General features: G+C 30.5%; 1 protein-coding gene across 1 annotated transcript; it reads right to left on the bottom strand.

Annotated features, from left to right (window-relative positions):
- Positions 1-7,765: 7,765 nt before the first annotated feature.
- Positions 7,766-11,334, bottom strand: LOC126727594 (beta-amyrin 28-monooxygenase-like). Its single transcript, XM_050433401.1, has 3 exons — positions 10,328-11,334; positions 8,648-8,835; positions 7,766-8,327 (listed from the first exon to the last, which is right to left on the bottom strand). Exons 1-3 carry the CDS (start codon positions 11,277-11,279, stop codon positions 8,028-8,030), a joined length of 1,440 nt encoding a protein of 479 aa, XP_050289358.1. The 5' UTR covers positions 11,280-11,334; the 3' UTR covers positions 7,766-8,027.
- Positions 11,335-15,396: the final 4,062 nt, after the last annotated feature.

The following is a 15,396-nucleotide window of genomic DNA, read 5'->3' as shown; positions in this document are numbered from 1 at the left end:
GGTAGACAAATACCCTCCTCCACTGAGAGAGAAAGCACCCAAAGCCTTGCGCGAACCACACCATCATTTCGAGAAGGGCCCTCCAACGGGGCCTCGTGGTGCGGGAGCTGTCGCCACTGCGGGTGGTCGAACAAGGGCCCGCGACGATGGTGGTGGTTTTTCCTCCCCGTTCCGATCGAGGCTGGGCGTCGACAATATTTTTGATGGAAAATCCATTGTCTAAGGAGATTTTCTTTGGTTGCCCAGATGATGAGCACAAAGGTGTCCTATTGACATTGATGTCTAGGTCTAAAAATTAAGAAGTGTAGAATTTCTTGACCAACTTTAGATTTTCTTTAATTTCTTGGAACTTCTTGAATTGCTTTACGACATGCTTAGAAATCTACGTTTGATTTTTAGCCACTGAATATTGATGGATTTAAGAAGACATGTCTACGGTTTGAACACAAAGACAATCCGTGTGCCCCACAATTGCACCACTCCAAAGCATTGTTCACATGGAGTCTAAACTAGAATCATTTTTATGTTCTATAAAATGAAGGATATAATAGTAATCGTATTATAAAATATTTTCATTCCATCCCCTCTAATGTTTTTTACAAATATGTTATTTATATTTCATTCATTTTTTTTAAACACCTAAATAAGATTACTTAATTCTATTACATTCATTTCCATTGCTTATAAATTCCATTACATTCCTTTACTAATCATTACGTTCTATTCCATTCCATTCTCATAAGAACTCCCGAACAAAGGCTAAATCTCAAGCATAAAAATGGATTAAAATAATTTAAATTAATGCATTTAAAAAAAGTCCATATATACAATATTATATTAAAAAAAATGAAAAAAACTAGATGATTTCTAATTTTCTTTGTTTGTGTTAAGTAAAAACTTGACAACTATAGTTTCAAGCTTTCAGCATTTGTGAGACATGAGTGCAGCATGATTCGTGATACAAATCACTTTTATTTTGCTTATTTCTTTGGATCATCATGTGCCTTCTTCTCTTTTTACTTTCAAAGTCAGAGAGGAATCAACACTTTGCTTCGCATCTTAATGTTATTAATAATGTCACTAAGTATAATGTTCTTGGCAAGTCCAGCATATTTGATACTTTTTTTTTTTTTTTTTTTTACATTATAATTAGTAGTTCTATATGAAATTAAATTTTGTTTCTACTACGAAATCTATTTACCATGAAAAATTATTTGGTTTTATTATCTATATGTTTGATCCAACTAGTTAAGACCATTTGTTATTACTTAAGCTGCTAAGCTACCATTTTCTTTGGAAAGAGTAGCTAGCTCACATGACTTTTCATTGGAAAGTTTTTTTTTTTTTTTTTATTTATTAAATGTGAGAAGATTAATATTAGAACCTTTTTAAATGTTTATTTTTAGTCTGATTATTGATCTAGTTGAAAGTTTGTGGTTTTGTTGTGATAGTATTTATTATTGAATTATTTATTGGAGAATTCTTCTTGAACCAAATTTTCAAAATAATTATTATTTTTCTAATAAGACCTTGGAGGCTTGTACCTTTATATGAGGGTGAGGGATCGATGGCAAGGCTCCATAGGCATATCAATATATTCTAATTGTTTCCTGTAATTTGAAATGAAATTTTTACTTCATTTTTTTTTTTTTAATAGGTGTTAGTGTTAGATATAGCATGGCTCAAGTGACTTAAACTAATTGTAGGCCCATGTACTTGTAGAACAAGCGTATTAACCTTTGTTAGTTTATGGGTAGCCTAGGGTTAGTAAAATATTCTCTAGTATATAAACTCTATATTGGGTTAATTGTAACATAAGTGCTTAATCTATATCTGTATAATAACTAATAGCCGAAACATTTAACTTTTTGTTGACTACGCCTCACTGCGCTACGTGACTACATAAATTAATACCACATATACATTTAAAAATACCAAATAGTTGTGACTTTTCATTTTTCAATAGGCACCTTTTCAGTCAATAGACACATTTTTATTCAATAGAACACTTTTCGATCAATAGATACTTTTTCATTCAATAGACATTTTTTCATTCAATAGACATTTTTTCATTCAACAGACACATTTTCATTCAATAGACACGTTTTCGGCCAATATGCACTTTTTCGGTCAATAGGCACCTGTTTGTATATCCAACACCAAAACATTGTGTCTTTTCATTTGATGGAATAAAAGAAACGTTTCAGTGATATTTTCACAATATTTTGTCTCTTGGGTTTGGTGGTAGTTACCAATTAACAAACAAACACTTCTCTCTCTCTCTCTCTCTCTCTCCTTATTTATTTTTTTATTTTTTGATAAATCTCTCTCTTTATTATTTAGTTTTAAGACCTGACTCCAAGTTTCTAAAAAAGACCTAAAGAAACACAAGGTGAATTAAGCTTCAATTGCCTCCTTCCTTCTCTCTCACTCCAATCTCTATCTCCAGTGATGATCCAGAAAATCCAATTGCTTTGGTCCAATGAAACTGCCAAACTTATAATAATGCTTCTTTTTCTCTTTATCCTTCCTAAGAATTTAAGTTTTTAATTTTTTTTTTCTTAACACGAAGTCTCACTTTGTTAATTCTCACGTGCTTGTGTGCATAAAGTACTCTATGATCAAATCTGCTATTATCTTCTTTTGCTACAACACAATTTTCTCCTTAAAACTTCTTTTTCTTCAAGATTTTTTTTTTTTTTTTTTTTTTTTTGAGGGTGGCTCATGCTTCACAATTCACATATTCCACTTATGTATTGGACTCCTCCTCTCTTTCTTCAGTCAATGCATCAAGGTTAGGGCTTTGATCTGTTCAATAAAAATTATAGTTTTGTTGCTTTTTCTTATAAGTTTATCAATTGTTTGTTTTGTTTATTTAATTGCTAGGCCTGAATCTTTTAATTAAATCTTTAATTTTTTTTTAACCTTTTAAAAGTTTTAATATTTTGAATTTTAACATTTAAAAGGTAACTCATATTTCTCTAATATTTCTATGTTATGTAGACATATTGTTTTTTAGTTGATTCCTCAATATTTTTTTTCTTTTTGCCTTTCAGAATTTTTAACATTTTTTGTTCAATTTTTGTAATATTTAAAACTGTCTGGTAGATTTCAAAACTCAACACCTATAGACATAGATTTATTTTTAAAGGCTATCTCATCATTTTATTATATTTTTCCATTGTGTAGTCACATAATTTTTGTTTTATTTCAATAAATTATAGGCTCAAAATCTTCTAATTGTTTGATTTACATGTGAATTTTTCAGTTCATTTTTGCAATACATTTAATTGTCTTGCCAATTTCAATAGTAGAAAAGCTATAATCATCTTTTGAGAGTAACCCTTCTTTCTATTGTATTTTTCTATTGCGTAATTATATATATATATATATATATAGTTTTATTTCAATACTTTTGAAGCTTTGAATCTTCTGATTTTTTTTTTTTTTTGGCCTTTTGAAAGTTTTAACATCTTAACTTTTGGGTTTATTTTTTCCATTATCTGAAATTGTCTAGAAGATTTTAATGAATATCCATGGATTATTATTTTTGAGGGTAACCCATCTTTATTATCTTATATTTCTATTCTTAGCTTCTTCTTTTTTTCTTCTATATTTTTTCTTTAATTGTCCGTGTATATGTATCTTTTGCTTTTCTTATTTTTACTTTCATAGCGTACGTACATATTGCGTATGTTCTTTGATTCTTTCTTTAATGGTTTGTGTGTGAGTATGTGTCATCGTGTCTTGGTACTTATGCAAAATCTATAAAGATTAAAGATGCTTCTTTTTTTATAATGAATCCTGTGTTTTTCATGACTTTAGTGAGTCATATTCTTAAATGGTATCATGGTATTTCTGATTGCACAATTTCCTTTGTAATACGTTCTTTACAAGTAGGAGGTGGATTTAAGACTTTGATTGCAAAAGAGATATCCAGATCTAACATCGTCCCATATTGGTTCCCAAGAGTATATTCTTTGGATGGTTTGATCTGCTTGAGAGGTGGCCATGATTTTCATGTATTTAATCCCACCACTGGAGAGTTTGTCAGTCTCCTACTTTGTATATATGGATTATTGGTTTGATTGTTTTTAATTTAGGTATTTGGGTTATTGGTTTTGATTAAGGTTGACCGATGAAGAAAAATGAATAGAAGGGCAAAATCGAAATCATCTACAACCCCACTTAGAGAAGAAGTAGAGAAGGCAGAGATGCCCTCAAGAACAATCTTCTAACTTATACATCTCATAATGTACCACAAATTTAGTAAGTAAGTTGATAGAAATTCCTAGAAAATACCTTTCATGAAAAATCGAAAATTTACCTTATATTTTTGGTACGTATGGGTTGGATATATAAGAGTCTGGCTTGTCAGTTTGTAGGACAAACAATGTGACCCATAATTGAAAAAGTTACTAAAAAATACTTTTACCTTCATTTATTTTGCATAAAGCATATACTTCAATATGACACCATTTTTTTATATTTATTCTAAGATTTAGTATACCTTCTTTTTATAGGTTTTAACATGAATTGTTAGGAATATGGTGGTATAATTATATGTATTATTGAATTTTGATTTTTGTATAAGATTCAAATTTGAGAAAATGTTTGTTTAAATTAAAGTAACCATTTCAATATTACATTATTATTGAGAACCTCAAAAAGGGTCAAAGAGAAAGAATAGTTTTAAATATACTACAAGTTGAATAATTATATGTTTACAAATCACATTGCAGAGACATTAGTGTGTGTGGCTTTGTGCAATTGAACTGTCTATCTTAATTGATTCCCTTACTCCCTGCAAAAATATCTTTTGAAGGTGGGCCACAACCTTCACTTGCAATGTTGAGGCTGAATTGCTGGAAATAGAGATTGAGTCTATTGATGGAACTAGAGAAGTAGAAGGAAGCAGAAGAATGCAATATTATAACAGTTAGCTCTTTCTAATGTTCACAGCCACTGTTATATAAGCATATAAATCTTTTTGAATCCAAAATTTAATGGCTTTTCATGCTTAGCAATTTAGTGGCTTATAGAAACGAAGTAATTTGAGACATATAATTAAATGATATAATAGTTCTTAACTCTCTCTAATTCTTTGACCATTCAGATCAATAGAAATTTTGTATCTTTGTTGTGTATTGAAGTAGCACCATGAAAGGTTAATAGCAAATACAAGATTCTCTTTTTGTGAAACTTGTTTCTCCAACTTAGTTAGCCTAGTTTGTTTGTTGATTAATTTAAAACCTTTTCTTTCTTCCTTCGTTTTCATTTATTTATTATAGATTGTATGCAAAGATGATCCATGATGCATTGATTCATTTTCAGTTACCTAAGATTCTTGATTTACAAGAACTATGATTGCATATTAAAAGTTTGCTGCTTCAAACTATTGGATCATTTTTGGCAAAAGCACTTTAGCCTCTAGATGCTCTTGCGATTCAAAATGCAATTGAAATTCTTGTAAAGTTTTTAGACCCAACAAAAACACAGTGTTTAACCTAATTTATTTGCCATGTTCTTATTTAGATTAATTATTCAAATCTTGGTTAAACATTAATCACAATTAACATGCACAGCAGTAATCTAAATAACACAAGATTTGATAACCTAGGAAAATCAATGAAGCAAACTAGTTTTAAGGTTTAAAAAAAAAAAAAAACTTGGGGGTGGGGTGGGGGGTGGGGGTGGGGAGGGAACTATCCCAAAAGAATAATCCACTATATCAAATTGAGATTTACAGTTCAAGAATACCAATTCGTAGTAAATCTAACTACAGTTACTAAACTGAGCTCTGAATCCCTCAGATTTCTTTAATATGGACTTGCTCTCACATGAAACTCCAATTCACGCCTTTAAATCTCTCACATAGACCTCTAGTCTATATCTCTAAGACCACCCTTGAAGGTTTAGATCTAGCACCTTTGATGACTAGAAAGTAGCAACTTCAGATCTATCGATTCAAATTATGTGTAGAAAGATTTCCGGTAGTGACTTTGAATTGAGAAGCCATAAAACCTTTTAGATCTCAAAAGAGAAGCTCTAAAGTCTCTACAAAATGTGTCTTAGGGTTTCCTTTAAATATTATGTGAATTAGATTTGAAACCCTAATCAATTGATGGGCTTAATGGACTGTTGGGCTTTAATTAAATTCTGCAGATTCATGTCTCAATTGGTCAAGTCTTTCTCTCGATTGATTGAGCTTGGCATATTTCGAATTCCTTGAACCTATAGCTTCCTTGTTCTTGTATTCTGACTTAAAGCATTTTGAACATTATCTAATATACCCTATAGAATTTAAGATCTATATCTAGACAAGTTTATACTCACGGTTTGCAAATTGTTCTAAACTTTTAGACCCTAACATTTCTTTAAAAAAATTGGGCTTTAAATGATATAGAGACGCTTACCCCACTTGGTATATACCATTGGATACAAGTTTTTGTATTGGTTAACAACTTTAGAATGTTCACTGTAATTAAAAAAAAAAAAAAATTGTGTAAAAGGTCACCATCTTTGCTCTGTACCATTGGGACCCAAATATTGGAAATATGCTTCCTATAGGGTCTATCTTTTAATGCTTCAATCCAACCTTAAAAATTGCAGATTTTCTTGCACATAGTTACCCATTTGTGCTACCAATAATTGGAAAGAGGAAGCTGATGAAGAAGATCCTTTGCTGGTGATTCGTGCAGGTTGATCATTAAGCTGATCCATACTAATTCTTTTTATGGCATTTGCAGTTTTAATTTTTTTTTTTAATGATTAACGTTGATTCTATTACTGATTTTAAACTTGTGCACACATTCTTTATGCAATGACCACAAAGCACTTCTTAAACTTTATAAGGATAAAAATATGCAAAACGTAATGGAAAGGAAAGAGCAATTTGTTTGGAAATTTTTTTTAATTATATCTAGTTATCTTGCAGAAGATGGAGGATATGAAAATATAGTTTGTAGATCTATTATCAAGCATTAGATTTGTAGAAAAATCAAGGGGTGCTACTGTAAACTCTTAAGAAATTCAATTTTTCTTTTTTCAAGTGCAAGTATTCTTTCCCCTTTCTTAGTTTTATTTTATTTTATTTTATTTTTTTCATTTTTTATAACACTTTATTACGCCATTTCTATTCAAGAGAAATCTAACTGAGTTTGTGGTTGGTGCAACTTTTCTTCTTTATTTCCTTCTTAATTTTAACCATTTGAATAATTGTATAATATATCTATCCAAAGTAGGATTTACTCATTGTGATATGTGCATAGGCTGACTACCAAAATAGCTGTGATTTGGAGATGTTCTGCGCAATCCTTTGTTATGGACACTACCCAAATGTGGTGCAGTGCAAAAGAAGAGGAAAGAAAACATCATTCTACACTAAACAAGTTGGGAAAGTTGACATTCATCAACAGGCATCTGTCAATGGAAGAGTTTATCTCTTTCCTCTACCATAGATTGTTTTGTCAACCTGTTTGTTATCCAAAAAAATGTGCAAGATAACATAGATTATATTGGTGGTGAATAGTACATTTTAATGGAGTTAAGCATTGTGTGAAGTCATAACCATAGCATTTTTTTTAAAGCTAAGCTATAGTACCTTTAAGCAAAATAAATATTTATATTTTTTATTTAATTATCCTATATAATGACGTAGGCCATTATGCGGAACCACATAAACTTTTGTGTGTGTTCTCTCTTTCATGATCTACACATCATTCAATCATCACACACAATCACACAACAACTTTCACAATACACAGGTGGAAACCTAGCAATTCGCATTTCATACATACTACAAATCTATAATAATAATAAAGAAAGAAAGAAAGAGAAGCTGCAAGTAAATCAAGGCAAATTTTTGTGGTTGTGCTTTTGAGAATGTTACATAGCAGCAGCAGCATGCCTTATTATTACTGATAATCCCCCCCCCTCTTTACTGTAGCATTTGAGTATCTATTAATCCCTCAGTTTTCTGCATACATTCAGTAAGATGGTGGAATTAGGGTTCAGGCAACAACGGCCTAAGCAATGTGAGGAATAAGGCGGACAGGAAGCCCTTTGGCTGGTATGGGCATTGGATTCACAATGATCTTCTCATCAGGAATCAACTTCTCCCAGTTGAACCTCTTCACAACATTATGCATGAAAACTAGAATTTCCAACCGTGCATACTCTTTTCCAGGACACATCCTAGGCCCTCCTCCAAATGGTACATAACTATAAGGTAGTGGTCCATTCCCTTCAAATCTTGAGGGGTCAAACTTTTCAGGTTCTGGGAAGTATTCTGGGTTCCTATGTGTTGAATTTGCACTCCAATATAACTGTAAATTTAAGAAAAAATTAACATGTTAAGCTATTATAAATATAGATATCCAAATTTTGTTAAGACTTGAAAGAGTAATGTTAGGGATACTAACATTTTCCACAACCAGGAACATGACATGTTTTTATTTAAGCAAAATCACTTTCACTTAGGTTCATTATTAAACCATTTTTTTATGCACTAATCACATCATGCCATTACCGTTATGAAAAATGATATGTTTACAGGCTTATTATTTAATTTGTTGAGAACATATATGCCAAGTTACATAAACACGTGCATATGCATGCTGTAAAAAAATTGCATATACATACTAACCTTCCAACCCTTTGGAATAGAGAAGCCAGCGAAGACAAAGTCATTAATGGCCTCCCTAAAAGCACCCTGAAGAGGTGGGGCAAGTCTCATCACTTCACATGCAACATTCCATGAATACCTCATCTTCTGAATGTCATCCCAGTTAAGTAACTCCCCTGGTTTTTTTGACTTCGCAATCTCCATTTGCTCTATTTAATATAAAAAACGTAAATATATATTGTTAACAATGATTAACAATTTAAACATTTAATTACTTTTTTATTTTTAATTTATTAGAAAACCAGCCTTTAAAGGTAGGAAAAATATCATTTTCTTTGAATTATAGTTCACTTGTGAGAAATTGTTAAAATTGAATGGGAGCCTCAGTGGTTGTACTACAAACAAAGTCCACTAGAAATTTTGGTGGTTAATTGCGTTAGTGATGATGTATGGAATCCACAAGAAATTTTCATCAATGAACAGTTTACTATACTATGATTGATGAAGTATAATGTATAATGCAAAAAGTAGGACAGAAGATTTATATTCTTGGTATATGATCCAACACAACATCCATTAAATTTATTTTCAAATATGGGATCAACTAAAAAACCCACTTCAGCAACAAAACTATATGGCATGTACACTGTTAAACTGTAAACCTTTTTACAAACAAAACAATTTATAGTCTCTGCCCTTTTCTTTGTTTTTTTCCTATCAATAAGAAATCTGGAGTTCAATTCCCACCTACACCAAAAAACTGATTGGTGTCCTGATCTAATGATAAAAAGCTATCATTAGGAGCAGACATCATAGATTGAAACTCTCTAAAAAAAAAAAAAAATTAATGACATAACAAATTTCACAATAGTCAAGGTAATAAGGTAAAAAGTTGTGATTTGTGTGCAATAAAAGTAATATTAATAGTGACTTTACATGAAAATAATCATCTCAATGAATTGTAACGGAAAAAAAATTAATGAAATTTTCTTTGTTTATAGCATTGTTATAGATTTCTAAAATTTGTTAAAAATTTTATGAAATTAGATGAAAAATATTGTGTAAAGATTACTAAAAATTCTTAAATTATGTGAAAATAATCATCTCAATTTGCTCTGTTTGTTTCAATAAAAAAACTTTGTGTAAAAATTGTTTTTCGTATTTTCTCGTGTTTAGTAGCATCTGAAAAAATAAGTCAAATAAAAGCTATCTTTAGTGTGCGTTTAACTCCAAATTAAAAAGTTAGCTAATTTTACTATTTATCTTATTTTTGCTACTATTCAAGGGCTCTATTATACTTTTTAGTATTATTCATAGGTTCCACTATACTATTTCAGCAAACTTTTACTTTTATCTATAATACTTTCAGTAAAAAGTTTTTAATTTCAACAAAATAAATGAATCCCAAACAGACCATAATCAACATAAAAAGTATGATTTATTTTTAGATATTGTTTTCCACTAATTTTTTCCCGAAAACAACTCTATTTCTAAGTTAAATAAGAGAAGTTAGAAAATTATTTTTCAATTCATTTAAAGTTGCTATCAAATGTAAGAAAATAATATAGTTTTATAGAAAGTGTTTTTTAGAAAAATGACTCATTTTTTTAAGAATCATCGTAACTGAAACAAACAGATGTTAAAAATAAATAAATAAATAAAAATCATAGGATTAAGAAAGATAAGTGATTGAAAGTTCACCTTTTAGGACCTCATTGTAGATTTCGGGCAGCTCGGCAAGATACTTGACAACAAAAGTAACAGCAGCACTTGCTGTGTCGTGGCCACCAATTAGTAAACCAAGAATCTTGTCAGCTATGTCCATCTCAGTCATGAACTGTCCATTCTCATCGGAGGCGAGCAACATATGTGACAATATATCCTGTGTGGGAGATGCTTTGTTCTCAGCCAAATCAATCTTCCTCTGCTTAATGATAGCCCTCAACTCCTTCTTTATCACCTTTGAAGCCTTAATGGCACGGTTAAAGGGCGTCCCTGGCAAATCTATGGGAATAGTAAGGATCCCAGAAGCCAAAACAGTGAAAGGATCAGCAAACTTGGCAACATGCTTTGGATCTTCAATGCTCAAGAACAACCTACAGGCCAACCAAAAGGTATAATTCTTGGCAAGTGGAAAAACAGTCACTTCTTGCTTCCCTTCCCAACCAGCCTCAAAGTGTCTTCGCGCAATAGTGTCCATGATGCCTATATATCTTTGCAAGGCCTCTGGCTTCATGAAGTTTGGCAACATCTTTCTCATCTTCTTGGATTCTTCATTGGAAGATGTTTGTAGAGAGGAGGGAAAGATTTTGTTCACAGAACTTGGCCACCAAGCTGTGACAAGTTTGTTTTCATTGGAATACAAGAACTTGTTTCCGGCCTTATTACACATAACAACCACTGGCTCTCCAAAGATTGAAGTCTTGAAGACTTCGGAAGAGAATTTAGCCATTCTATCATATATGAACTTTTCTGGGTGACCCTTTCTTCCAGTGGAGAGATACTCAAGGCTCTCACCAATGAAAGGTAAGCCCATCTTCCCCCTTGGAAGATTAGGATGTGAAGCATAGGACTTGTGGTAGAGAAGGAATACAACAGAAATAGAAACAATGAAAGCAAAGAGGATGACACCACTAAGGAAGAAAAGCTCCATAGTTGATGAAGCTAGTTTGTGCTTAGGCAATAGCTTTTAGAGGCACGATTTTGCAAATGCAATATGGGAGTTTATATAGGAAAAATAGTATGTGTATTCTTGACTACATATACAAATACAATACGTAATAACGCATTTCCCACCGTAATAATTGTATTATTTTCACAATTTTACAGTCAATCTTGGTGTGAGCTACATTATTCTATAGTATGTATTTTTCTTAATGCATGGATATCATAAATAACTAAGACAGAACATGGTATACAAAAAACAATGGATTATTGATAAACGACGTGATAACATTGTCACACAAGTGAACCTTGACCTACATGAATTAATTAATTAATAAGAGGAAATATGACTATTTTTTTGTTAATCTATCTATATTAGACCAAAAGTGGAAGAAAAAGGCCGGCCATACTTTGAAAATGCTACTTTCCAATAAAATCAACCATGAAAGCAACCAATAAATGGAATTTCTTCCGTATCACATTGTTGAATTTGGAATAAGTAATGTTTAGTAATTGACAGTCCACGTTTGCAACTAATGTAAGATTAATACGTTCTAAGGAGTGGTCAATGTATGCCCATAAGGCCATACATTGATCATCTATTTTGAAAAAGTTTTTATAGAGAATTAAAAAAATTGTTAAAACAATTAATCACTTTTTCATTTTTATATTAAAAATTTTCTAAAATAATTTACTAATAAAGGGTACACATTAGTAAAACCCTATATTCTATATTTTTTCTTGCAATTTTTTTTTTTTTTTTTTGAATACTAAGTATTTTAACAAACGCACAATGGGATATGAGAAAATGTTTTAAAAAAATTGACAATAATGTATATTCAAAACGGCCTACTCTTAGATATACAGTACATATTTTAAACCTCTATACATCACACTTATTTTTCAATGTGAGATTAACCCATTATTTTTTTTCTTTTAAGAATATTAAGTATTTTAACACACACATTTTCTATTAAAATTTGGTCATGCATGCAGAAGCAATCAATACACTGACATTGATGTATTTGGAAATTGGCAGGGAATATACAAGAATAAAAATAATATAACTAAAATTGTTTGCTAAGAAATTTAAATATGCACCCAGCCATCAATGCTCTTACTGCCACTCTAGTTTCAAGGATTCTCACACCTGAATGCCAGCCTAAAGATTTTCATGTTGGGCAATCTCTATTTTTATGCAAACTATATATATTGAGATTTGCGAATTCGTGCATATACTATTTGTTAAAGCTATCTATAACGTCATTTCGATGTGTTTGATTCCATTTATATGTAACAGAAGCGGTGATCTACACTGCATAAGCTACGTCTTAAATATCAATTTTAGAGTTATTCCATCTTCTCCTCTCCGTGGTGATTCAGTAACTCAGCACCTCGGTATTGAAAAGTTTGTATGAATCTTAGTCCGGTTGATTTATTCAAGAAGATAATTTATTTAATCCAATATATTATAATAGTTTCCTTAATATTGATTTTGGTTAAAATGAGAAAGTGAAACGTTAAAAATGAAATGAGTAATATAATCCAAGAGACCTTAAAAAAGATGAGACTCCATTTGTTTTGAAAGAATACTTTCTTTTCTTTTCTTTTTGAGAAGATTAACAGAATACTGTTGTTGTTGTCTTTTTTTTTTTTTTTTTGTTATTTCTTTTGTTGTTGTTGACTTCTTGTTGTTGATTATTAAAAAAAAAAAAAACAAAAACAAAAAGACTTCTTGTTGTTGTTGTAGTTGTTTGGTAGGATGAAAAGATAACTAAATGAAAACAATAATTTTTTTTTTTTTTTCACGACAAATTCTTAGATGCTGTGTGAGAACAAATTTTTTTTAAAAAAAAATTTTAAAGGGCCGGGTCATTTGTTTTGGTAAAATTGGTTGGATATTTCTGTTGTAGGGCTAATTTTTTTAAGCTTGTATATTTTGTTTTAAATTTTAAATCTATAAATTTTTTTTATAGTCTTTAAAATGAGGAAAATGCTAGAATTACAATTTTTTTTTACAAATTGCTTATATGATGAGTAATTATTAGTAAGTAAAAGAAATTATAAATTCAATAACAAGTTATTGGGTAGTGTAACATTATTTAAAGTTACAGTAGATGTAACTCTCTCTCTCTCTCTCTCTCTCTCTCTCTCTCTCTCTCTCTCTCTCTCTCTCTCTCTCTCTCTCTATATATATATATATATATGTTTGTTCATTTAGACCCCTTAAATCAAATTGTTTAACCTAATTAATGAACCAAGTGATTATTAGGTTTATTATTCAGATCTAGGTTAAACAAGCATATATCACATCATGCACAAAAGTAGAAAAATAAATAACATCACGATATGATGATCTAAGAAAACAGATGAAACAAATCGTTTCAAGTTAAAAATTTGGGGAGGATTTGACCTAACTATCCTCAAGATAAAGTAAATCCACCATAAGAGAATAGAAGTTTTTACAAAAGATTTAACCCTAAATCTATTGCTACCTTATGTAGTAAACTGACACGACCACGTGCAATCTCCAAGTCCACAAGCTCCTCTCCTTAAATTTACAGTAACACAAGCACCCTTGCTTGTGACTTTGAGATCCAACTCAAAGGTTTCAGATCACCAACAGTAATGATCTTGTAGCAACAACTAGGTTCTACCACCGCTTGATTGAAAATCTTGTTCTAGTAGATTCTTATGTAGTTATAAGGTACAAGACCTCTCGGATCTTACAAAGAGTAACACACAAGTCTTCCAAAAGTCTCCAAAATGTAACTAGGGTTTCCCTTTTATATATGAACAAGTTAGAATGAAACCCTAAATGTTTTTGTAGGCTTGGGCCTTGTTTAAACATTCTGTAGAATTTGATTTCTATTGTAGGGCTAATTTTTTTAGGACTGTATATTTTGTTTTAAACTTTAGATTTATAAATTTTTTATAGTCTTTAAAATGAGAAAAATGCTAGAATTACAAACATTTTTTACAAATTTCTTATATAATGTGTGATTATTAGTAAGTAAAAAAATTATGAATTCTTTAACAGGTTATTGGATAGTGTAAATTAGTATAAAACATGTGATTCAATGGTGAGATTTTCAAAATATAAATTCTATAACAAGTTATTAGGTAGTGTAACATTGCTTAAAGTTACACCAGATGTAACTTGAACGCAACCTTTATATATATATATATATATATAATTTCAAAACTTACAAAATTTGTTTTATAACAAAAATATTATTTGCTTATAAATAATTGTTTAAAATTCTTTTATAAGCATATTAAAGTCTAACCACTATATATTATATGTATCTACTGTCTACCTAAATAATTAAAAAAATTAATAATAAAAAGTTATTGCAAAAAAGACAAAATTAAAAAGAATCCATTCACCTGGGTGGGAAAAAGAGATAAATGTTTCACATGTGTGATAGTGTGAAATATATGTAAGAAACCACTATATGTTTTATGTATCTACTGTCTACCTAAATAATAATAATAAAAAAGAATAATAAAAATTTAACACATAAAAAACAAATTTAAAATGAATCTATTCACCTAGGTGGGAAAGTGAGATAAATGTTTCACATGTGTGATAATGTGAAATATATCTAAGAAGCTCCCCGAAGAGTTTAGTATTGGGAGGCATATTGCTAAAATGCTAAATTTACCAACTAAATATAAAAAAATGCTCTTGCATAAGTGGAGAGAGAGCCAAAATTTTTGGCTGTTAAGTTACAGTGTACAACTATCTTTGCAAGTGCACTATATCTCAGATGCTAAAAAAAATATTTTATTAAAATATATATTATTTTATTATGTTAGTGGTGTAATTGTTAAAAACACACACACTCATAGAAGCCAAATTGAGAAAGAAGTTATTCATCTATCTTCTTAGTCAAAAAAGAAAGAAGTTGTTATTCACGTGGGGTGGGAAGGTGAGAGAAGGCTTCGCAGGTATCTGCGTGAAACATATCTAAAAAGCTAACCTAAAAAGCACACAAGGAAAAAACATAATGTCAAAATGAGGAAATCACAAAATAGAATTAGATGTGACCTAATTCCTTCCTAAGCAAGAAGAAGAAGAAGAAGATCGGCCTGACTCCAGA

This window comes from Quercus robur, chromosome 5 (genome assembly GCF_932294415.1).
Source record: "Quercus robur chromosome 5, dhQueRobu3.1, whole genome shotgun sequence".
NCBI classification, from domain to species: Eukaryota; Viridiplantae; Streptophyta; class Magnoliopsida; order Fagales; family Fagaceae; genus Quercus; species Quercus robur.
Note: the sequence above shows the minus strand (reverse complement) of the source record. Positions and strands in the feature narration are given on the sequence as shown.